Here is a 25,449-nt window from a genome sequence, read left to right as displayed (position 1 = left end):
CTGGTGCAACTTGAGGCCATTTCCCCTTGTCCTGTCACCTGTCAGCAGTGAGAAGAGACCAACCCCGCTCTCACTGTAAGCACCTTTCTGATATTGGCAGAGCACAATAAGGTCTCCCCTCAGTCTCCTTTTCCCCCAGACTAAACAGCCCCAGTTCCTTCAGTCTCTCCTCATGGGGCATATTCTCCAAGCTCTTCACAAGCCTTTGGACCTGCTCCAGCACCTCCATGTCCTCTCTGTACTGAGGTTCCCAAAACTTACTGTGAGCTTTGAGGGATCTCAATATTAATTATCAGCTCAAAGTTCTTAATTTTTATATTCCTGGAATGTTCGCGTTAAACTAAGGTTAAATTTGTATGTTTTAGGAAATTTAAAGAGTTATGCTTTCTAAACGAAATGAAAGTCATTTTCTCCAGTCTTCTTTTTGCGGAGACTGCCCCACTCCCACTAATTGTCTGTCAATATATGAGACTGCAATCTGCTTTGGACTGCCTGCATAACAGTAAATTTAGTAATTTAGACCCTCTTGTATTTTAGCACCACCACAAGAGGCGAACGCGGCGCAAACTGCGGCCACCACAGCGCTGCCGCCCCGCGCATGCGCCGCCCCGCGGGCGCCCATTGCCGTCAGTTCCGCCGCCGCCCGCCCCGTGCGTCCGGCAGCAGCAGGAGGGGGCGGCTCCTGTCCCGGCTGTGAGTGCGCCCCTCCGCTCCCCTCAGCGCGGGACCCTGAGGCGGCCGCGCCTCTCTCCCCTCTCCAACCCCTGGGACACCTCCCCCCCTTCACCTCACGCTGCCCCTCAGCCCCTTTCCTTACGGGGTGCGGGGTGGGAAGCGGCGGGTCGCCCGGCAAAACGCCTTCTTTCTGATGTCAGAATGGGTTGGAGCCTCTTTCCTTGTTCGTGTGGTGCCAGCTGAAAGCTGCGCTGCTTGTTCCTGGTGGTGGGTGCAGCTCTGGAGCTGGCAGATGCCCGTGGTTGGGGCCACGGAGCAGTGCAGGGCTCGGGCACAGCCACAGAAATGCAGTTTGGGATAGCTCAAGGGGAAAGGAATCCCAGATATTGAATTCCAAACTATTTTTATGGTCCTTCTGCTGATCTTTGAGGAAATAACCACTTTATTCTCAGTAGTAAGTACTTTGGACCTGATTTTCCTGGTCCTTAGGAAAGCGTGGCTGTGTGAAGTTTGGCTGTTCTTGTTGTTTGGTAGTCCACATCCCACTGCACACAGGGCTGCGTACCTCCTCAAGGTGTGTCACGGAGGCTGACTGCAGAGCCTGAGGCTCAGGGAAGTCTGTGCTGAGGAGTTCAGCATTTCCTCCACGGCCCCATTAGCAGGGTGCTGTCCCGTGTGCTGCACTGACATTTGTCTTGCACCTGTGTGAAATGATCTGGCTGAAAACAAGCAAATGCACAGGTGTTTTTTGGCGGCAGTTTAAAGCAGCGCATAATATACAGTGTTTGGGATTGGGCTGGATGGAGCTCTGAGCACCCTGATGGAGCTGTAGATGTCCGTGTTGGTTGCAGGGAAGTTGAATGAGGTGACCTTTAAGGGTCCCCTTCCTGTTCAAACAATTATATGATCTTTGTGATAAAGCCCTGCCTTTATTCAGCATCTGTGTGTGCTTCTGAGTGTTAAATAATACACATTTATCTCTTACTAGTCTGCAGTTGGTGCAAAATGAGTGTTCCTGACTACATGCAGTGTGCTGAGGATCATCAGACCCTCCTAGTTGTGGTCCAGCCCATCGGCATTGTACCAGAAGAGAGCTTTTTTAGGATCTACAAGCGGATTTCAGCCGTGAGCCAAGTCAACGTGCGCGACTCTCAGCGCGTGCTGTACATCCGCTACAGGCACCATTATCCCCCGGAGAACAACGAATGGGGGGATTTTCAGACGCACCGCAAAGTTGTGGGGCTGATAACTATAACAGACTGCTCTTCTGCCAAGGACTGGCCTCAGACGTTTGAAAAGTTCCATCTGCAGAAGGAGATGTATGGCTCCACACTCTATGACTCCCGGCTGTTTGTCTTTGGCCTTCAAGGAGAGATTGCAGAGCAGCCCCGAACAGATGTGGCATTTTACCCCAGTTATGACGAATGTGAAACTGTGGAGAAGAGAATAGAAGATTTCATTGAATCCCTTTTTATTGTGTTGGAGTCTAAGCGGCTTGATAGAGCCACTGATAAGTCTGGAGACAAGATCCCACTGCTCTGCGTTCCTTTTGAGAAGAAGGATTTTGTAGGGCTGGACACAGACAGTAGGTAAGCAGCTAGAACAAGCCTGCTAGAAAGGACAAAGTGTACTTTGCTGCAGTAGTTGTGCTCATATCTTCTTGTGTGAATCTGCTGCTGTTTAAGAGAATTTAATTTTTGTGGTGTGACTTCATTTGATGTTTTCAGTTTGTATAGGTGTTGAAATAATTTATGAGGCTAACTAAGTAGTAGGAAGATGTCACAGGAGACGTCTGATGGATTCTGTTATAATGAGAGTTTTTGAGGAAGGATTCAAAGGGTTTGTAGATATACAGTGTTATTAACAAAATTCAGTTTACCTCAGTTCATTTTATATCTTTTTATCTTGGCTTCTTAAGTTCAACATCTTTCCCTGTCTTTCATTTTCATGTTATTATTTGATAGTTTTGACCCATCACGTTTTGCTATTGTTCTCACAATTGTGAGAACAAGTTTGGTTTTCCCTGTGTTACAGTTTTTTTTCCTCCTCCTGTCACATGATTCCCTTAATCATGTGCTCGCTCAACTTTCAGATCTGTTACATAGTTCTGGTGTTAGGAATTAATATTTGTGGCCTTTTGCCTGTAGGTAGGTGCGAAGTTTGTTTGGCTCCACTACTTGAAGTCAAAGGATGGAATCAACCATCTTTCTTCCTTTGGTCTCAGAGAAGAGAGAAGAGTGCAAGTCCTATCAGGTTACATAGTGTGCATGAAAATAATACCTTTCACATCCATGTTGATGGGTCAGCAGCACCCTTCTCCTCTGCTCCAGGGCCACTGGAGCAAGTTCACACAGCTGAACTTGCTCTAACTCATTAGTCCATGTTGTCCCCTATGCTAGCTACTCTATGGGTGTTCTGATTAGTTAGAATCATAGAATGGTTTGTGTTGGAAGGGATGTTTAAGATCATCTAGTTCCAACCCCCCTGCTATAGGCAGGGACACCTCCCTCTAGACCAGGTTGCTCAAAGCCCCATCCAGCCTGGTCTCAAATGCTTCCAGGGAGGGGGCATTCACAGCTTCTCTGGGCAACCTGTTCCAGTGTTACTTTCACACTAAAGAACTTCTTCCTAATATGCAATACCCAACTTTCATTGGTAGTGTTAGTTTTTGTTACTGTTTTTTGTACTCTCTGTGGGCAGCAACATTTTGTAGACTAGGTGACCCCGTTTGGAAGCTTAGCTTTCATTGGGATGCATTTTGAGTGAATGTGATAACTTAATCACCAAGATTTTGTGTTCCAGTTTGCCAGAAATCTTTGCTGGAGTCTCAGAATTAGTTGTGGCGTTTGATTATGTCTTCAAAATAATTTTTCATTAAGTTTGAATCAGTGGTGTACTTTAATTAAGTTTAATTAGTTAAGTTTAATTAAGTATTGATGTACCTCACTGTTTTGAGAAAATAAATATTATAAACTTCTTCTTTGGTTTGAAAGAGTATATTTTAGCTTTTGTTTTACTGTGGAGTTACTATGTCTATTTTAAGAAGAGTTGTCCTTCACTGAGAGAAGTAAATGTGCGTAGTATACATGAGCTTCTCTGTGCAGGTACCTTTCACACAGCACAGTGTATTCTGGCTTCTGTGTTCTACCTAGCAGAAATTCAGGCCTGTGAAGTGGGTTGAACTATGGTCGGTTTATTAAACTATATTAAACCTTCCAGCCGAAGTCTTTAGATGCGAAATGCTAGGATTTTTATTATTGTATTTCTTGGCTTGAAATGAAGTGTTGTAATTGTAACACATTCTGTTTAGCAGCGACAGATTCCCTAATTAGGGGGGATGCGTTGCAGTAAGTGGAAATATGGAGACACAGGGTTAGAGAGGACCTTCTTCAGTCCAGTTTGTGTCTTTGCAGGATGCTGCACTGTGTAAGTCTGTTCAGTGAGGAATAAAGGTTGCCTAAATGCATGGGCTGCATGCGAAGAGAACAGGCAAGCAAATGAAACAGCTTCTTTTGGGAAGCTGGTTATGTATAGTGAGAGAAAATATGTTAAGTCACAAATGTATGATCACATGAAGACTAATTAAAACTACCCAATCTCTTAAAATAGGCTTTTCTTGTGCAATTTACTGTGAACTATTAAGGTTAATATTTATGGTCAAAACTCGATAGGATTGATGTTCAGTTGATAAGACTAACATTAATACCAAGAATTAATATTTGCCACTCAATTTCATAATCAATGTGACATGATCATTGTCTTTTAGATGCAGTTTATACGTCAGGAACATGGTTTTTAATCAGTTTCTTTCTCTTTTAATGCTGGTAAGGGATCCTTTTAATACTACTGAGTGGTGAGAAGGTAGGGCTCTATTACTGGATGTGTGTAGATGGGATTTGTTTCTCTATACTTCTTGCTTCTCTATACTGTGTAGATGGGGTTTGTTTACTGACTTGTCAGACTTTGTGATATCTCAGGATGTGTATGTGGCTGTTTATTTTATTTCTGTTCTGTCTTTCTAATTTTTGTTTTGTTCCTTTCTTTTCCTCCTTCTCTCATACTGCCCTGTGAGTTTGTTGTTGGGTCTAAAAAGGTAGGCTGTGACTGCGTACGTTTCAAAATAGTTAGCTTTCCTCCATACACTGCCTCTCCACTCTGCCTTCATTGCATAGTTTAGTGTCGCTTTTTCTCTTTGTTTTTTCAGTACACACACAAACAATTGCTGCCTGGAGCCTTACGACTGTCGTTGACCCTTTTTTGGCACATTTGGCAATTATATTTGGTAGCAGTGCTGATTTTATTTTATTTTATTTTATTTTTTTTTTGTAGGGCACACATAGTATGCTAAGGCGGCTGCTAGCCTCTGGAATTTGCTTTGTCCTTTAAACTCCAAAACCATGAAGCTGTTGCTGCCTGTGTTTGGTTTCCAAATTCAGACCTTCTGGCAGTTGTTGAAATGCTGCTGTGTTTGAAGTCAGATTAATGTTATGATTGGTGATGTCTGTAGTTCTGCATGTTAATTGGAATTGGCGGAATTGGATGGAAGTTTTCATTGAAGCATTCTGCATGAATTTTGCAAATTCATTTTGCATGTTTCTTGTTTTTAAATTTAGCCATTCTGAAATATTGAGGATTCAGGAAGTCCTTCAAACTCATTACTGGATGGTTTGTAGTGGGAATAATTTCTGTCTTGAAATGTAATACTGTAAGTCCAGCTTTTGTATAAAAACTATCCTGGCCTCCTAGAATGGGGATGAAGGGGGAAAACATATCCTACGTATTAAATGCAGTAGAATTGCAAATGAGTAGTGCTGTGTGGTTCCCAGGCCAGATTAATTGTCCTCTACTTTCAGGCAGTAGTTGTGGGTACTGCTGGTGATGGTCACTGTTATTTTGAAGAGTGAAATGTACGTTAAGTACCAGATGAACACAAGCAAACTACTTCATAGAATAAGACTGAAAATTCCTTTTGTAGTCAGCTGTATTTACAGATGCTGGAGGTGGTTTTGGATTGCTGATATTTTCCATATGTGGTCCTATATCATAGGGCATGACTTTCTTTGAGGACAGTTCAGGAACAGTTTTTTATGGTGTCATTGTGAGAGATGGGAGTGGCTTTGCTAAGACTGTCTTAAATGATCTTCTGGACAAAAGAGAAACAGCTCTTGTCAGTGGGGAATGAGAAGGACCTGATGGACAGAAAGTAGCCATTACTGTGTGTGAGCTTCCTGTCATCAAACAGAGCTAAGCTGTAAAGAACCAAAATAATTAACCGATGTTTTAATCAAAATGAAAGTAGAGAGAGGAGATATCTATACACTGCTTGCTTTCAGCTTTGTGGCCTGATCCTTCAGGTAAAGCTGTGAAGCACAGCCAACTGAATGTTACAATGAGTAATCATTTTGGAATTTCATGCTGAGATAAATATGCCTGTATATTTTTTTCCCATTAAATTTGCAACCCATATGGACTGAAGAAACCATCCGTTGCTTCGTCATGCCTTTAATCATAGAATCATAGAATGGCCTGGGTTGAAAATGACCACAATGATCACTGAGTTCAAACCCTCTGCTATGTGCAGGGTCGCCGACCACCAGACCAGGATGCCCAGAGCCACATCCAGCCTGGCCTTGAATGCCTTCAGGGATGGGGTGTCCACAACCTCCTTGGGCAACTTGTTCCAGTGTGTCACCACCCTCTGTGTGGAAAAACTTCCTCCTAATATCCAACCTAAACCTCCCCTGTCACAGTTTAAGACCATTCCCCCTTGTCCTATCACTATCCACTCTTGTAAACAGCTGTTCCCACTCCTGTTTATAAGCACCCTTCAAGTACTGGAAGGCCACAGTGAGGTCTCCCAGAGCCTTCTCTTCTCCAAGCTAAACAAGCCCAGTTCCCTCAACCTTTCCTCACAGGAAAGGTGCTGCAGCCCTCTGATCATCTTAATCTTAATCACCTGATGTTGTAGGCATGAGATTTTTTCTGAAGCAAGCATCCCAAATACCAAATGAATGGAGTTTTTCTGTCCATGAAGAGTGGGTTTAGCTTATTGAAATCTTCCCCTTTTATATTTTTTGACACACTTGCACTAACTGAAAAATAGTGGGAATTCCTCGTGTGACACTGTGAGAGCTAAAGTAAGACACAGTTTCTACATCTGTACAACGCAAACTTTCTCTGTAATTCATGAGAAGGTGTTTTCCAGGAGGATAATGAGTGGTTGCAGGGATCATAAGAAGTAAATCCTTTCTTGGCATAATATTTAAGAGCTTAAATGTACATTGAGTGAATTTGGTCTTTGAATAATTAGAGGTAAATGTTTTCATCATCAGGAATGAATTGATCTTTTTGTTTATAAACAGGAATAGTTCCTAGAAGAGAAATGTTTTGAATAAGCAGTGCTTGTTGACATCCAAGTTATATTGTAATGAGTGACTGCATGCATAAGGTTTTGGCAAAATGAGGTACTGGTTAGGAAGTGCTGCTAGTGAGGCAGTATTGTTGAAATGGTTTGGGTGTTAAATTCTGGGTCAGCTGCCTGGCACTGTCCCTTTTGCTTTTGCTGTATGATTCATATTTATAAGCTTAACATATAATCTGGAAAATCTGGAGGAAAAAGCTTTAAAACTACAGTTTTTAGAGAGTAAGAAATGTAGTTTGTCCATAAATCTACAGATTACTTGAAAATGTAGGGTGAAAAACTTTGAGGTGTTTGCATATTTGAAAGGAATTAGAATGGAACTGTTTCCTTCCCAGTTCTGGGAAAACCACTACCTCAGGTCCCCTTTAATTACGTAATCATGACATTCCCCCATTTACTCAAGCCTTACTTTGGGGTATAAAAGTTCAGTGTCTCATAAAAGGCACATTACCTGTGTCTTGAATTGCTGAATTAGGTTTGAATATGCTAGGTAATGATAAAAGTACAGCTAGAGCTGATACAAGTTAAAAACAAAGCCATGACAGTCAATCTGATGTGGTCCTTTGTATTTTTGGAAGCCCATGTTATCCAGGTTGTTTGGATAGACTCCTGCCATATAACAAGGGACGACATCCACAGCAATTCCTTCAATTAAAACTTCATTCTCAGTTGGCTTCCTTGTGTTTCAATCTACTGTCTAAACATAAAAAGACTTATTTTCCTTGATGTGAATTTTGGATCATGAAATTATATGTCATACGTATGCATGTATTTCTATATTCATATGCTTGGAAGACGTTATTAGATAGTAAAGATACACTATTGGAGAGATGTAGATAAATGAGTACATTAGCTGGGCTGAAATTTAATTCTAAGCAGTGTGAGGTAGAGTAAGGATATTCTTGCTAGGGAATACATCTGCTGAAGGGGAGACCTGAAGGATTGCTCATAGACTCAAAAAAGAGTAGCATTACTCTGAATGGTGACTGAGCTCTCCTGAATCACAGGATCACAGAATGAGCTGGGTTGGAAGGGACCACAGGGATCATGAATCTCCAACCCCCCTGCCACAGACAGGGCCACCAACCTCCCCATTTAATGCTAGACCAGGCTGCCCAGGGCCCCATCCAACCTGGCCTTGATCACCTCCAGGGATGGGGCATAAATGTCTTAAATCATGAGATGCTTTGGAAGTATAGTATGTCCCACATCGCATCTATTACATTTCTTTGACTGCAACTTATTAAATAATAATAATAAAGTAGTGAGCTTTGTGTCTTTATTGCATTGATTTGTGTCCTGATTGCCTTTCTAGTTCTACAAAGTGTAAAAATATCTTCAATAAGGCTGCATTGGTGTTGTGTAGTAATTTTGTTTGGGGAAGGAAGGAAATTGTATTGCTGATGCTGGGTCAGATTTTATTTGAACAAATGGAAAAAGAGTAGCAGGTGAAACCCTGTCAGCCCTTGCCTGAAGCGGCAGTGGTTATACTGAGTGTTAAATGTGGAATAGGCTGAAAATGGAAAGGAGCTGAAGACTTAATCATATTGCTAATCATGGCTTTAACATGTTCTTTGTTCATGAAGCATAACATTTCCAGAAAGATGGTGTTTCTTTAATGTAGGCAAGGCTGTTCAAGTGCTCTGAAGGGTGGTCTTTTATATCCAACTACATGTATATAAATGATGTATAGCCAGAATATGCAATGCATTTTTCTTTTCGGTATCTCCTCCAAATGCTGTTTCTTTTACTTTTGCATATTGCGTTGCTTAGAATTCACACTGGATGCTTGCTCAGAGAAGCAGAGTACAGTAATGTCAATCTATTATTAAAGAGGAAGGAAAATTGACTTCAGGTGTTCATTACCTCGGATAGTCGTTTCTTGGAAATAACTTCATATTGCGTCCTGTATTTTGCAGGCACTATAAGAAACGCTGTCAAGGCCGGATGCGGAAGCACGTTGGTGACCTGTGTTTACAGGCTGGGATGTTACAAGATTCCTTGGTGCACTATCACATGGCCGTGGAACTTCTGCGGTCCGTAAATGACTTCCTGTGGCTCGGAGGTGAGTTTAATTGATAAAATAACTTCTTTGGAAAATGTTTCTTTTTTTTTTTCAGTGAAGTATACAGATGATTTCAAAATCTTTCCTGCAGGTATCTATGATCAACTGTTATTAGAAGATATTTTTGCCTTAACATCTACCAAAGCCACAAGTGTTTAACTTACACATCTTCCTTTTATTTTCACCTTTACTGTTCTACTTGGAAGTCCCTTTGGCTTCCTAAGTGCTCTTATTAAAGAATGTTGTCCCCTGATTCCTGAAAGAGGACACCATTAGTAACCGGTGACTGTTTGGACTTTGCACTGCTGGTCAGTCCTTTGAACCTAGCATTTTCACCTGCTTTATAGCCCACCTCCCCAAATCAGTCTTATTGTTTTGGCTATAAAGATTGCTTTGTCTCAAGACATTGCAAATGTTAAGGTATACAACATCTACTTCTTTTCCTGCGCCCACTGAGCTAATAATCTCATCAGAGGAGGCAGAGAGATTGCTGAGATCTTACTTATCATTGATAAATGGATGTTTGCTGTTTGAAGTCACCGTCTTGTTATTCATGTGCTTGGAAATGGCTTCCAGAAGGATTTTTTTATAGCCTTGCTGGAAAGCTGAGTCCATTGGGCTTCCTAAATGCTTTGTAGAGCCCTGGTACCTTCTTCCTGGTGACGGGTGTGATGTTTCCCTTTGTCCAGTTGTTATAAAGCTCCCCCTGTTCAAGGTGTAAGAAAGTGGTCTCACAATGACACTGGCCAGCTGCCTGCATCCTCAGGAGCATCCTAACTGGTTTTGTGGATTTGTGTCTAATTGGTTTAAGTACTTTGGATGCCTTTCTTCCTCTACTGTGGATAACACTTATTCCTACAGATTATGCTAGTAGGCATGGGGACTTGAGCAGCCTAAATGTTACCAGTGAGGACAGAGATAAAAAGGACGTTGACTATCTCAGCCTTTTCCACTGCCTTCATCTCCAACTGAAGCATACCTCATATTCATGTAAATAGATGCTTCTACGTGATACTTCACTTCTTGAAAGTATCTTTACTAATCTGCTGTTTTTTTTCTTTCTTTTTTTTTTTTTAGCTGCTCTTGAGGGGTTATGTTCAGCATCAGTCATCTATCATTACCCTGGTGGGACAGGAGGTAAAGTTGGATCACGTAGGGCACAAGGAGGCTCTCTTTCTGCTGAGGCAGGCAACAGGCACAGGCCAGGTAAGCAAAGAATTTGACTTTTATTTCAAGCACTGTGACTCAGAGCCCCATTCCAGTTGTTTGTACTCAAACCTCCACACACACGGGTACACACTCCCCTTATCTATCCATCGTTCCATATTTGTTCCTTCTTAATCTGCATATTTGTTCCTCCTTAATCTGCCTTCATTCCTCCTTTTCCCTGCTGTTGATTAATCTCCTGTGTATCCCCTAAGAAGTCTTGCACAATACCAGGGTGCTCTTCCCCTGCATCCTAAATCCATAGGATGGTAGACAGTAACATCCCTCAGTCTGTTAAGGTGACTTGGAGAGCAGCCTGTGAAACCCATCAAGAGAGTTAAGACTCCTGGACAGTTCTGTCTACTCTGATTAAATTACTGGGCTCAACTCATTGTTTCTCAATGCTCTACTGTGATTGTGCAGATGAGCTTTTAATTGCATAATCTAACACTTGCTACATGATATTGAGGCTCCTGAAAGCTTTTGTGGCTTCCAGGAGAGGATGGCTAGGATAATGAAAGAAAAAGTTGCATTAATTATTGTGAAATATGTGCATTCAGAATGTCTGAGCTATAAGTTACTGAAGGCAAGGTGAAATATGATAATATGATAATAAATTGCATTGTTTTTATGTGCTTGGTGAGAGAGAGGATGGTGAACAGGGCCTTTGGTCTCATCCAGTAGAGCTGTTCGTATTTTTTAATATATATTTGTATGTATTTACAGTCTTCCACAGTACTGAAACAGACTCTGGGTTTAAGTGCTGGTCTGAGTACCTGTGTGTGCTGTGCAGTTAGAATTAATTCCTTTTAAACAACAGCTCCACCCATCTTTAATCATCTATTATCTGTAGTATGTATTGTATTTAGGGAGAGAATGCCAACTTCAGAGATAACGTCTAGGTGTTAAAATCTGTCCCTTTGATCCCATGACTGATAGTGCATTTTATATTGCTCGTTAGGGTAAAACTTCACACAGTTATTAATCTTTTTCCATCTTTCAACAAATCTTTAACAGTATGCGTTGCAATCTGTTCGTTTCTAACGGGTCCTCCTTGTTAGTGAAGTGGGTAACAAATCAGTTGTGAAGTTCTGAACTCTGTCTAGTCATACAGCATTTGTTCTTACATCTTTTCCTTTTACAGTTTCTTTTCAATGCTTTAACTCTGTGAACTACGCCGTTGTTTATAATCTATGTTGTTAAAGGAATCAGGCTGGATGCAAAAGGGATTTGCAAATTTTAGGCAAATAAAAAAAAAAGACGTATGTGTATATTCCTACTTTTAAGGAATGTAGATGTGTTAGTTATCTGTATTGCTTACTGATGTGCCTGGAATTGCACCTCTTCTTGTGCCTGTACTTCAGCCTTGCCAGCACAGGGTTTCTTGGGACTATCTTGTGCCCAGACTTGGTCAAGAGAAGTGTTATTGTTATGAATCTCACAGGACTTCAACAATTTGGCATTTTTTCCATTAAAAACACCAACTTTTGGCCTGGCTGCTCAAACAAACTGTTGTGTTTATCTGCTTTAAAACATATCAAAAGCATCTCTGGAGAGAGAAGCATTCGTATTGTCACTCCTTCTCTGATGCAGACTAAACCCTCAGGAGGGAGGTGTTAGTGGTTTTTTTTTTTTTTTTTCCCTACTAAGGAGAATTGAAATACTTTTAAATACATACCTGGGAAGTGTTGTAGCCATCAGGTTATTGTCTGGTTGGGGTTGATTCACCCTTCAACTTTTTTTTGAAGCTCTTTTGATAGGAATAGTTTGTTCAGAAGAGAATGAATAGCGTAGAGTTTGAAGGACTTGCCTCAGGGAGGGAGAGAACCATGGAGTGTTGGCTTTTTATCCAAAACCAAATATTCTTCCTTGGTCATTATTTGAACCTGTGCACTGCAGTACCACGCTGGCCATGAAAAGGGAGTTTTGACATTTTAAAGAAGTATGACTTTGCACATCACATAAGATGACGTTACTTCATTTTTAGCTTACTAGATGTTTTGTTTTATTTTGTTTGAAGTACTATGCTCTTAACACCTGACCTCCCTACTCCTCCAAGCAGAATTAGGAAACATGAGTGGGAGTTTCGGAGTATCCTGTTGATTTGGCTCTAAATCTCTACTTTGTTAGTTTGGAGATCAAGTAAATTAATTGAAGGGAGGTCCTACCTTTCTCATAAAGTGTTGTTCTAGGCTGCTTAACCCTCGATTCTTAACTTTATTGCCATGCTGAATCAAAGCTTAGGTCAGCAAGGAGTTACACATCTATTAATCCAAGTTTTATACACTTCTTGTCAACTTTGAGAGTAGTCTGGCTTTTCTCCATTAATTAAAAAATCCGATGGTCTGAAATTAATGATAGTCATAGAATCATAGAATGGCCTGAAAAGGACCACAGTGGTCATCAAGTTTCAACCCCCCTGCTACGTGCAGGGTCGCCAACCACCAGACCAGGCTGCCCAGAGCCACATCCAGCCTGGCCTTGAATGCCTCCAGGCATCCACAACCTCCTTGGGCAACCTGTTCCAGTGCCTCACCACCCTCTGTGGTGGTAATCAGAGGGGATGTGTTGGATACAGCTCTTCAAAAAAGTTCTTCTAGAGTACTGTGTGGATTTAATGGAGGTTTAAGCACTGTAGGACCTGAAGTCAGAATAGAAGTGGACTGTGACAAAAATTTGCCACCTAAAGCAAGACAAGAGAAAAGGAAGTTGGCTTTAAAGTGTACAGTGAAAATGATTCAGTTTTTCTTGACCTGTTTTTGGAGTTCATTGCAAGTTGATAGTACTTCTACACTTGAGATTTACCAAAGAGATTTACCATGTGGTGACTACTTGATATATAATTGGTAGTCCTTCAAAATAGCAGTGATGATTCTAATAGGCTTTGTGATTTCATTCAAGCCTGATGATTATTATGAAACACTGTAAGAGCTTATTTTGTTGGCTATATTTAAGGCTGAAAAAGAATCATTTTTGTTCCTCCTTTTAGGGGCACAAGAAGTTCTCATTGATCCAGGTACATTATTTTCATGCATGTTTCCAAATTATTTTCTTGTTATTACTTGCATTTGTTTTGTGTTTGCATAGTTACTGCCACTTGCCAAAACCAGTACAGATTCCTGATGCTTCAGGTTTTAGCTTTAAATCTTGAATCATCATGAACAAAGATTTTGCTGTTAGCTTCTGTAAAACACCTGAAAGCATTCATCTACAGATGCCTGTGATATAATTCTTCTAATGTTGACAGGCATAGGAGAAAGTACTTTAGTGTTTGAGCATATAAAGTAACATATATCTGAATATACAGAATGAGTGGAAGGTATCTTCACGGTACTTTTCTCTGTCTATTGAGAGCTAGGTCCCGCTCTGAGACAGGAACATTTCTTTCCAGTTATCCACCTGGAGAAATCAATTCCTGTATAAATTGAGGCATGTAATCCTGGAGATTAAGTCCCATGTAAAGAGATACAGAGCGTTCCTAAACCTTTGATGTATGTTTCCAACATTATTAACTCTGCAATAAAACTGAGTTATAGAAATAAAATTTTCATGCACTTCGTAATACGCAGATTTCCTTGGCCTCTATTTCAGATTCTCATCCCCTGTAAATATAAAGACTCTCTCCATCTCCTTCCTTCTTTCATATATAAGAAGAGCAAATTCTTACTATTTCGCTTGAGCCCCAGGAAATTGTTTTTATTAATGTGGAGGGCTCAGATTTGGTGGCCTTTAGTACGCTGTACCACTTGGTTTTCTGAGATTGGACATAGGGAAGGATTTGTTTTAAACGATTGGAGGAGATTACCTTTAGGTAATTATGTTAGAAAAAAACTTGCACTTTTTTTTTGTGTATGCTTTAGAAATATGTTTGTAATTAAAGCGAAGTAAAGCTCAGTGATTAAAATTTGCATAAACAGATGTGGCCATAATCTAATTTTAGCAATCCAATATTTTATTTGTAGTCCAAATACTCAAATAACTATGAAAGATTGAGGGTTCTTTTCCTTGTTTTGTTTTTGTTATGTTCTGTTTACTGATTTATGATTGATTTTTATTTATGTATTTATTTTTTTTTGCACTTTAATGTGGTGTAGGGAAACAGTGAAACAGAGCCAGTATTTGCTAGGTAGGGCAGATGCTTTGTATATGCTCTGCTTAAAATTGCAGCATAGCCCAGTTTTTTTTTCTTGTTCTGAGATATTTAATACTTACACAAAGTTCTTCTGCTCATTTCTTATCCTGTTCTGTTCTAGGTGCTCTGACTTCAAATGGGATAAATGCAGATACCAGTGCTGAGATAGGACGTGCCAAGAATTGCCTTAGTCCTGAAGACATCATCGATAAATATAAGGAAGCCATTTCGTACTATGGCAAGGTATTCCTGCTCAGCTTTGAAATGTCTCTGAAATTCTTCTAAATAAGTGCTGTGCTTATAGTTTCAGAGGATCCTCTAGAGCATGTGCATTATAATTTTTAAAACACAATAATGGAACAAATGGGAACAATTTATGCTGCTGCACTGAGTGCAATTGGGACATCTGTGGCCATTGGTCAAAGGTGGTACCTGAAACAGCAACATGCTGAGGGAACTATTTACAATGCCTACTTATACCTGGAGCTTTTGGATTAATTGTCTTAAATTTTTAAAGCACTCTTAAGAAAAAGTACTACGTGTGTGGAAGGTTTGTTAATTACTAGTTCTATTTGGAGCCTTTATTACATACATCAGCAAATTGAAGCTTTCATGCACTGTGTGAGCTGGATGCTTATTTGCTGTGCCTGCTGGAGGGATCTCTGGGGAATCCAGGCGTTTCTGAAGGGGTTGATGAGGCTGGATATGGTTTTATAAGAGGGTTCAGAGAGGGTGGCTGTTAGTGCAGGTGGAGAGGTGGGATTGTGGAAGAAATGCGAAGGACAAACAGAAATGAGGATTTACAAAAATTAAATTGTTTTCACCTCTATGGGAACTTTTTTTTAGATTTTTGTGCAGATGTTCAGAGCATAAGATAGTAAGGTAGCTTCATGTTTGCTTTGATAATATGCAGTAAAATAATTTCTTGCTATACCAAGAGTGGCTTAATATCCTTGTTGAAACTAAAGCCAATTTTTTATTTGTTACCATGCAGTTATTTATCCCTTAATCCTTTTTTCTCCTTCCAATTATTTTTTGATATTTAAAAGTATCTTTAAATGGAGCTATGTGAACATGAGATGTCATTTCCACGCTTGTACTGAAGGGAAATTATCTAAATGAAACAGTGTGATTTGTGTCTGTGAGTTAATTTGGGCTTAGAAGCACTGGAGTGTGGCAGTTTTGGCAGATACATTTGAATCTGTCAATATAACAGTAATTCTCAAGTATACATTAGGCTTTTCATGCTATCGTAAGGGTAAGTTACACATTTAGAGAGAATGTGATTTCTTTAGAAGGATAACTTGATCAGGATATGCATATTTTGGTTATAATAATATCCGTTGTGCTCTTAACAAGTAATAACTTTGCCTCTCTACAGCTTCACTTGCAAATAACAAATAATTTTGTCCTGTTCAACACAAGTGTATTTAGCTTTTGTCTGTCTGAGATCTACACATAGAATAATTTGCTGTAGTGCTGAGGAAGCAGCACTTTCTACACATTTTTCATGTTATCACTGAGCATAAGAAACCTTCTCAGCATCTTCTGAAATTGATTCAATCTCCAGTACTTTGTTTTTGCTGATATCTCAAATGCACAAGAAAGTAATATATAACTGTGCTTTGGTGGTTACTCTTGCATTTCTTTCTGAGCTGTATTTCCCCCACTAAGTTCCAAACATGATAAACATATAAGAAAACCTAGAATGGTTTGTGATCGATGATACTGTTAAAACTGAGGATAAAATTGAAGCAGTAAAACTACAGTTGTGTTGGTACAGTTTCCTGTGCCATGTGATGTATTTTGTGTTAAGTAGAGAGGGCAAAACAGATTTCCATTTACCTTGATAGAACAATTTTATGTGGTGAAGAACTTAAAACTGAGCTGTCAAACAACAGCTTTCAGCTTATATAGGTATTGTATCATGCAGGTAGAAACTATCACTTTGTTACAAGCCTGCACTTTAATTTCCCACGTATCTGAGGTTATCCAGAATGATACCAATATTCCCAACTTCTTTACTCATCTGAACTCTAAGATGTGAAGCTGTGCAGTGTCTCAAAACAATAAATGTGAGTGAAGATGCTGAAAACAGTTGTTTTGCACAGTAACATTTTTAGATGACGCCTTAATTTTTACTTGGTCATATGTTGATAATTTAATGGTATAGTCACTAGCATTAGGGAATTGCTGGCTTTTGTGAGATGTGACAGCTGATCTATGTGCTGAGAAGTACTTATCAAATCTAGCAGGTACCGTACTTTAAGCTTTTCTCTCTTCAAGTACAAGAATGCAGGTGTTATTGAACTGGAAGCCTGTGTGAAGGCCGTGAGAGTCCTTGCAATACAGAAAAGGAGCATGGAAGCCTCCGAGTTCCTTCAGAATGCAGTTTATATCAATCTTCGCCAGGTAAGTGCAGAAAGTCCAGTTAATTTTCCATTCTTGCTTGAGATTACCCTCAGATGTGAAACTCACTCACTTTTAGGAGACTCCAGTTTCTTTTCTGTATCTCAGATGGCGAAAACCATCTGCTACTTGCTTCTCATTCCCTTGCTTCTCACTAGGGCTTGATTTCGGAGGTGTTCAGAGCTCATTAAAAAATACGGGGACTTACTTTGAGATTGGACTCTACTGATGATTCTCTCTCTAATGAAGGGAAAGTGTTCAATTGTTATTCCATTGAGTTGTGCTAGGGAAAAACAGCTACTTAGGACAGCTCTCCTGTGAAGAATTTTTATTTCTTGATTGTATCTTGTTCAGTGAAACAGAAAATCAGGAACGGTCTGTTGCAGAGTCAGTTCAGAGTATAATTAGTATCACTATTGAACTGCATTTTTGTTATGCAGTCCCAGGTTTGGGAATGCCAAATTAGGAATTCAGAGGAAAAAAGTATTTGGAACTGTGAGACCAGGAGGCAACATGTGAAGGAGAAAAGTGCACGTAGACCTTTCTTGTTTCAGGGAAGAGTTGAACATTGTTGTGGGTAATCACAGGTAGTATTTGAGTGGTTTCTATACTTTGTAAGTACTTGCTTTAGAGTACTAGTTCAGCTTTTTAACACTTGATAATATTCAAGTAAGAGATTTTCATTATGAAAAATGAATACTGCGTTCATGCAGCTATGACTTTGGCTGTATGCACAGTTCCTGCAGAGATTATCCTGAGCCTCTCTAGTTAGAGCTGAGTTCTGGTGTTCTCATTCACATACAGCTAAGCAGATGTCCATACCACTGCAAAACAAGATGGTATCAGTGTCTCATGGCAGTGTCACTGCTTACCAAAAACAGCTGTGCTTGGAACTATTTGTTATAAGCTGTTAGGTGTCTCACTCTTTTTCCTTTTCTGCTCATTCTGGCTTGGCGAGACTAGCAGTTAAAGTCCTCAGCATTGAGCTAAAGCCCAGATCAGGATGGCAAATTAATGAGAGAAGCAGAATAATTGATGTACTTTGAAGATAATACTTTTGGTGGAATTCTGATTGCATCTTTCAGATGCTCACCAGGAGATAATCTGTTTTGATCGTTAAACCTAGAAATGCTCTCATTTTTTTCTAACCCAAGGAGAGGAGAATTTCATTAGTTAATAAACTCTTACAAAAATCATGGGTTTTGTCAGAGAGCCTAAAATGCTGCAATTTTTTCAGTGCTAAGGATCTTCTTCTTAATTATGTAGTCTCTTTCCCTGGCAGTAGCCAGTAGCCTTTAATATAGGCTGCCAGTATTCTTGTGAAGCCGCTGTGCCAGTATTTTTCCCTGGTAACTCTTGCATTGTCATTCTCTTGGCCTGCAAGCTCAGGTGTTGCTGCAGTGTTGTGTTTATTATGGAAGTAATTACCTTCATTGGGAGAATCCCTTGTTCTCCTCCCCCATCCCATTATGTTGTAAATTTCAGAGCAAACAAAAAAAAAAAGCAGAATTTAGTAAATGTCAAAGTATATAAGGCATTCAAATAGCTGCTAAGTTATACAGAAGCACAAAGTTTGGCAGCCGGTCAGAACGCAGCACCTGTCCTGATCAAAGCTTGCCCAAGACAGCTCCAGTGTCTCAGATAGAAACAACTGTGAGTTTGAGTAGGTCCTTGGGAAAAGCTCGTAGAGGAAAAACATGATGAAAAGGCATCTTTGTTTCTGCCACCTGCTGCACAGGAGACAACAAATAAATTTGGGCAGTCTGGAAACCCCACTGCTTCTCTTACCAGCCAGCTGCTCTGTTTCTCTCTTCTTTATTTTTTCCATAACGTTACTTTGATGTATCGCATCAGCTATTGACCCTGCAGATGCATCTTTGTATACGTAAACCAGAAAAACAAACAGAGTACTGTATTTGCCTCTTGCAGGTAGGTAGAACATCAGCACAACCAATATGAGATAGTAGAAAAACACAGAATAAAGTGTCTCTGATGGAGAGGAAACGTGATTTCTTTCCACATGTATTTGATCTCCTCAGTCTTGTAAAATTATGTAATGAGTCTTCTGGTTTTAAGAGGGCTCCAGGGTATTAAGACTTATCTTTGCATCCAATTATGAAGAATGAATTGTAACTGCCAATTACAAAGGAACTGAGATTATAAAAGTTTACTTTAATGTAGTTAGGAATAATCAAAAATCATGTAACAAGCACGAAAGCTTACCTTAAAAGAAGTCTGATACAAAGCTTTCTCATTTGCTTGGATAGTGAACTACAGCCTTTACAGTTGTGGTTGCTGACTTGGCTTGTTGTAACAATTAAATGAAAATTAATCAGCTAGAAAAGATGCTCTGCTTTTCAGTGTTGGCGATTTTGCATCCGTGTGTTAAAATTCTACAAATTTATGAGGCTAGGGAAGGTGTTTGTGTTGCTGCACTGATAGTGTGCTGAATGCCTGCTACAGCCCTCCCCGAAATAATTAGTTGGTGTATCTGTGTGGGATTGTTTTCTTGTTTCTTTTAAGCCCTTGAGTGGTGACACTGACCTATTTGTGCTGAGGGAAAACACAATTTTGGTGTCTCTGTTGTGATGAAGCATAGCTTTCAGCAACTGCAAAAAATAAATGTGAGTAGCTTTGAGTGACAAGTGGTGTCAGTGTTGAAAACTTACTCAAATAGGGTAAAAATAAAAACTTTAAGAGAATCTGTAGCCTCTCAGCTGTTTCCAATTAGTGTGTGCTCACATCCATCTGTAAAGCTATCATGGCCGTTTATCAGGGAGTGTAAAGACATGACAAGGAATAATGGCTTTTAAGCTAGAAACCAGTAGGTTTAGCTTAGATATCAGTAATTCTTCACTGTGAGGATGGTGAGGTCCTGCCCAGAGGAGCTGTGCATGCCCCAACCCTGCAAATGCTCAGGGCATTGGATAGGGCTTTTGGATACCTGATCTAGTGGAAGATGTCCGTGCCCAGGGCATGGGGCTGGAGTTGGGTGGTCTTTAAGGTCGCTTCCAGCCTGAGCTATTCTATGATTCTGTGATTCTCTTCCCATCTTAGCAATTTAGTTTCTGGACGTGTGTGAATACTGACAGTGTTTTGTATTTGAGAAATAGTTTTGGTAACTTATTTAAGCTTTTCTGACTCTCATACTTGATCAAAGTGCCCTTTTCAATTCTGCTGTCATTTTTTATATTTCACTAGGTTTTTAAAAATGACATAAAAGGGGGAGGGAGGAAGAAGTTGGAGCAGCTTCTCTGCCTGAGTGGGTGAAATAATGTAAAACCTAAAATGTTCTTTCTGGATGCTAGCTTTTCAAGATTCTGATAAACTGCTCTTAAATTGATCTGTATTTTATTTTTGTGCCTTATTTTCTTTCTAGCTGCATTTTCAGCTCAGTACAATTGCCTTTTTACAGCTCCTGTTAGAGGATTGGTCTGTTCGGTGGTTGTGCTGTGGTTTTCATTGTGCAGTCTCATGTTTGCAGGGGAAGGAGCGACTTCAGCTTCAGAACTTGTCTGACACTGGCTGGAATGATTTGCTAGTCTGTCTGTGTCTCTGAATCTTTTGAACTACCGGGATTTGAGCTGTCAGATAAGGTCATGGTGCTCTCTGAAAGCTCTAAGCTTCTTTGAGCGTTCTTTGTGACACATCCCTTCTGCCCAAGAATAGTAGTGACTTTTGAAAACAGTTTTCTCATGATTTTGTAACGATGTCAGCATTTATGTGATTAAAAAATGTTTTGAAGCTTTATAATAATTATTTCTGTAAAAGTTATTAGTGTACCTATAGTCTTTTGACTTTCAGAGTCTGAAAGTGCCTGCAGTTATTGGAACAGGGCTGCCCAGGGAGGTGGTGGAGTCGCTGTCCATGGAGGCTTTCAAGAAGCACGTAGATGTGGCAGTGATGGGCATGGCTTAGTGAGCATGGTGGTGATAGACTGATGTCTGGACTGGGTGAACTTAGTGGTCTTTTCCAACCTGTATGATTCTATGACATTAAACACAGAATTCAGATTGATGCTTTCCGTTTTGAAGAATGATTTGCAGAAATTCTGGCTTGTGTCCATTAGTGCTATTTTTCTATGAACTTTGTCATCATAAGTGCCTGTAAAGCTGCTAACGTATTTTACAGAGTAACAAAATAATATTTGGTATTGCATTTGTTTGTGCATGTTCGGTATTGTGCACTAGGTGTCACCATTGACCTATTTTGAGAACTCGCTTTACTTGTTACTGGGATCATAGAATCATAGAATGGCACGGGTTGAAAAGGAATGAACATCGAGTTTCAACCCCCCTGCTATGTGCAGGGTCTCCAACCACCAGACCAGGCTGCCCAGAGCCACATCCAGCCTGGCCTTGAATGCCTCCAGGGATGGGGCATCCACAGCCTCCTTGGCGCTGTAGAGGTGGAGGAGTTGGTAGCTTTGAGTCTTATTGCAGAGAAGTTTCTTCTTGGCTGCCTGATTTCTAAGCAAGACTCTCATTCGTAACAGGAAAGGAGCAATTGCATGGGTCTTGTGCAAATACATTGGCAAGCTACAGTAGAGTATATTGGCAGTGGCTTACCAAGTTTGTTTGTACTTGAAACCTAATGGGGCTTAACCTTTCACTGAATTCTGCCCCATGTGTTGACAGTTTGCGTAGGTATGGTATCATGGAAGGAACATTTTGTGATTTACAAGATCAGAGACTCATACAAATTGAGGGTTTAGTTTCTTTGCTTTCGTAGCCTGAGTTTTCAAGATTAGCTTTTAAGTTTGCCCTTGAAGTGGTGAAAGCGTTTAAATACTGATAAATCAGTAGTTTTTGGAAGCGGTGTATTTTTGTGTTCTTACTGTGCACCTGAATATCATGTGAAGTATCACCCATAAAATACGAAACTCTTTTGTTATTTTTAGCTGTTCTGACTTACATTTCATAGTGCTGATAACTAACTAAGTTGTTCAGAAAATGCATCTTTGCTGTTCTTGTTAGCTGATGAACTTCTGAAGTAAGCTGAAGATTTCCTGGCAGGGTTTGGCATGCCTGGCTGTGTGCAAACATGCTGGCCTTCTGTGGTGGAGATGCCTATTACATTTTTTCTTTCTTTCTTTTTTTTCTGTTACTCAGATACATGCTTGAAAACTGTCTTTAATTAAAAACAGTTACATTTTCTTTTCCCTTTCAATTTCAGCTCTCAGAAGAAGAAAAAATCCAGCGTTACAGTATTCTTTCAGAGCTGTATGAACGAATTGGTTTTCACCGAAAGTCTGCTTTTTTCAAGCGTATAGCAGCAATGCAGTGTGCTGCACCCAGCATACCGGAGCCTGGCTGGAGGGCCTGCTACAAATTGCTTTTGGAAACTCTCCCTGGCTATAGCTTATCACTGGATCCTAAAGATTTCAGCAAAGGTAAATGTTTCTGCAGGAGCATGCATTTGCTTACGGTGTCACTCAGCTGGCTTTATTGAGACTAACTATAGTCTCAACTTCCTTGAGAAATGTCAAATAAAACCCAAATCCTTTACCTATCTGAAACTAATTGTGGCAAAAAGAGCAGCTCTTCAAAACAGCACCTTTGCTTTTTGCTGGTGTTGCTTTTGATAGTTTGGAATTTCTGAAAGCTGCTGCTGAATGTATTGCTATGTTCCTCTGTTTGTAGCAAATGTATTTTATTAATGAAAGCTTCTCTTCTATTGTTTCACAATGTCTTTGTGATTTTATGTTTGTCAATATAAAAAAGGTCATATTTTATTTCTGAGTATTTTTTAATTATGTGCTTTCAACTTTGTGTTTCAGGAATTGTATTCATTTTGATATGGCTTATAATCAAAGAATGAAAGATTCTTCCATATTTTTATACATAGACACACAAATATAGATGTAATTACGTGTGTGTGTGGTTGCATTTGTATCTGTAAGGTCAAATATGTCATGTTTCTCCACAGGTTAAATCAATTGATATTATCTGTAAGACTAGCTTTTAAATATTTAAATAATTTTAGGTGCTATATATCTTTTGAATTGCTATTTTTTTTTTTTTGCATCTATTAAAAAATAAAGAAAAAACACAATAACAATCCAAAGCAAAACCAGCTCATAATAACAAGTGGCTATTCCTATAGCTGCAAGTACTGTCTTTGCTTTCTGCAAGTTTTATACTGTCTGCCACCATTCTTCAGGTAAGCTATGTTTGAACAGACATTGGCTGCACCAGAAGTATTGCCTCCTATTTATTTCCATGGAAACTGCAACAGATATGAAGAGTACAAGAACGTTATTTGATAGAGTAAATTTTCATTTACAAAGCACTCTTCTTCAGCTTAGACACTACCATTGCTGATTTGTGTGGATGAGTTGGTCAACGCTCTTCATCTTATGGTGTGGCACCTTCATGTGGTGACAGTCAGGAATGTGGCTTGCCTTTCACATCACTTCCTGAAGCCACTGCTGAAACTCATCGCCCATCGTTCAGCACTGAAGAGTGCAACGGGTGCCATTTTTTTTCCACATGGAGGAATTCAGTTTCACACCTTTGCTTCATATGCACTTTTATGTCAGACGGCATTTTGTCAGACTAACCCTCTACTGCCATCAGTTGCATGGCAACAAAACATAACAAAATATTGGCATGGCTTGATCTTTAGATAGCTTTAGGAAGTACTATGTTCGGATGAAAATTAAGTTTTTGCATGAAATCTGGTATGAATTTCTTGTTATAAAAGTTCAAAAATTTGTGCATTGTGTTTTTTCTTTGTGGGAAGTGTTAACTTCCTTTTCTAAATTCCAATGATATAGACAGGAGACAGGAACATAAAACAAAAATTGCTTTACATTTAAAAACAAAAGGAAATCCAAAGACCTTGTTTTTCCTATCACTTTGAGTTCAAGCTTTGGGTTTTGTAATTATTAGTTCCATTGGGTGATTTTTATGAATCATTAAATTACTGCTTAATATATACAGGAAACCAAATAAAATTGTTTATTTTATGACTTCTACCTTGAGAGTAAATAAATGAAATGACTGTTTACTTTGTAGGAACTCATAGAGGATGGGCTGCAGTGCAGATGCGTTTGCTTCATGAGCTAGTATATGCTTCCAGAAGAATGGGCAATCCTGCCCTATCTGTCAGACATCTGTCTTTCCTTCTCCAGACCATGCTGGATTTTCTTTCTGATCAAGGTATGATTTTAAAAAAGTTATCTGTTCTTTATTCTGTACTGTTTTTAAAGTATACTTCATTTGAGAAGTAATGGAGAGGACAGAAATTAGAGGATTGTGTGCACTGTGTAGCTGTTTGCTGGCAATCAATCAAGTGTCCAGTGTTAATAATTTTAAATATCGCAGTATTCTGACCTTAATATATAGCATCTAAATAAAGATTTCTTAAATGTTTTCCATCTGCAAATTGACTGCTTCAGTGCTTGATTTCCTCTGTAAATATTAGGTGCATGATTGGAGAGCTTAATTTGTGTTGTGGATTAAAAAAATAAAAAGCATCATTAGAAAATGCTAGCAGCAGTGAAGAGATTGAGAGTAATTGGGGAAGAAAAGAAGAGTCTGCTGTAGTTCTGCTGTGGGTTTTCTGATGAAACTTTGGTGGAGTGGATGAGCAGCTGTAACAGGCTCTGGAGCACAGGTGATCTTCTCTTTATCAGTCAAAGGAAAATGCTTTGAAAGTACCACTTAGATCTGGTGGATCAACGCATTGTTGCAGGACTGGGGTTATAGCCAGGGGTGTTGGGCTTCTTAGAGAAACCTGTCTGCTGGGAGCTGATGGGATCCATCTGTAAGAGGAGGGGAGGAGCACCTTCACTGGAGAAAGCTTGAAAGTTGCCATGGGAGGGGAACCTTAGTTCACCCAACTCTTACAAAGAGCTGGAAAGAGGATCCAGAGGATTTTAAGACTGTCAATCTGACTTTGGTACCTGGGAAGTTTATAGAGCAGATGTCACATATAGGAGAATCAAGTGATCACATGCAGCCAGCGTGGGTTTACAAAAGGCAGATCCTACCTAACTTGATTTCCATAACAAGGTTACCCACTCAGTAGATGGGGGAAGGGGCTGTGGGTATTATTTATCTAGAGTTTGGTAAAGTATTTGACACAGTTTCCCACAGTATATTCCTGGAGAAACTGGCTGCTCATGGCTTGGACATGGGTTAAAAAAAAAGCTGCCTGGCTGGCATTGGTCAAGAAATTCTGGTGAGTGGAAATTAATTTGGTGGCTGATCACTAGTGGTGTTCTGGGGCTGCTGTTTGACAGCTGGCTGAGCATGAGCTAGCAGTGTGCCCAGGTGGCCAAGAAGGTGAAGGACATCCTGGCCTGCATCAGGAGTAGTGTGGCAGCAGGACTAGGGAAGGGATTGTCCCCTTGTACATGGCACTCATGAGATCAAACCTTGAGTACTGTTCAGTTTTTGGTCCCATACTACAAGACTGAGACTGATGGAATTGGGTTTGTTTAGTTTGGAGGAGGCTGAAGGGAGACCTCATGGTTCTCTACAACTGCCTGCAGAGTTTCTAATGAAGAAGGTGTTTTTTTTCTTTCCTCAGGTG

The 25,449-nt window shown here is 39.9% G+C and overlaps 1 protein-coding gene across 8 annotated transcripts in view; it reads left to right on the top strand.

Annotated features, from left to right (window-relative positions):
• Positions 1–641: 641 nt before the first annotated feature.
• Positions 642–25,449, top strand: part of TRAPPC9 (trafficking protein particle complex 9) — a 474,624-nt gene continuing 449,816 nt past the window's right edge. For 6 of the 8 annotated variants that reach the window (XM_004940062.5, XM_040690622.2, XM_040690621.2 and 3 more), the window contains exons 1-9: positions 642–693; positions 1,664–2,264; positions 9,016–9,161; positions 10,239–10,367; positions 13,357–13,383; positions 14,621–14,742; positions 16,786–16,911; positions 22,084–22,300; positions 23,928–24,071. In XM_004940062.5, coding sequence (XP_004940119.1) covers positions 1,681–2,264; positions 9,016–9,161; positions 10,239–10,367; positions 13,357–13,383; positions 14,621–14,742; positions 16,786–16,911; positions 22,084–22,300; positions 23,928–24,071 — 1,495 coding nt within the window. In that variant the 5' untranslated portion in view covers positions 642–693; positions 1,664–1,680. Of the gene's footprint in view, positions 1,130–1,663; positions 2,265–9,015; positions 9,162–10,238; positions 10,368–13,356; positions 13,384–14,620; positions 14,743–16,785; positions 16,912–22,083; positions 22,301–23,927; positions 24,072–25,449 lie in introns of all 8 variants that reach the window. The other 2 variants (XM_040690620.2, XM_015283239.4) reach the window with 2 other exon arrangements.

This window comes from Gallus gallus, chromosome 2 (assembly GCF_016699485.2).
Source record: "Gallus gallus isolate bGalGal1 chromosome 2, bGalGal1.mat.broiler.GRCg7b, whole genome shotgun sequence".
Taxonomy (NCBI): domain Eukaryota; kingdom Metazoa; phylum Chordata; class Aves; order Galliformes; family Phasianidae; genus Gallus; species Gallus gallus.
Note: the sequence above shows the minus strand (reverse complement) of the source record. Positions and strands in the feature narration are given on the sequence as shown.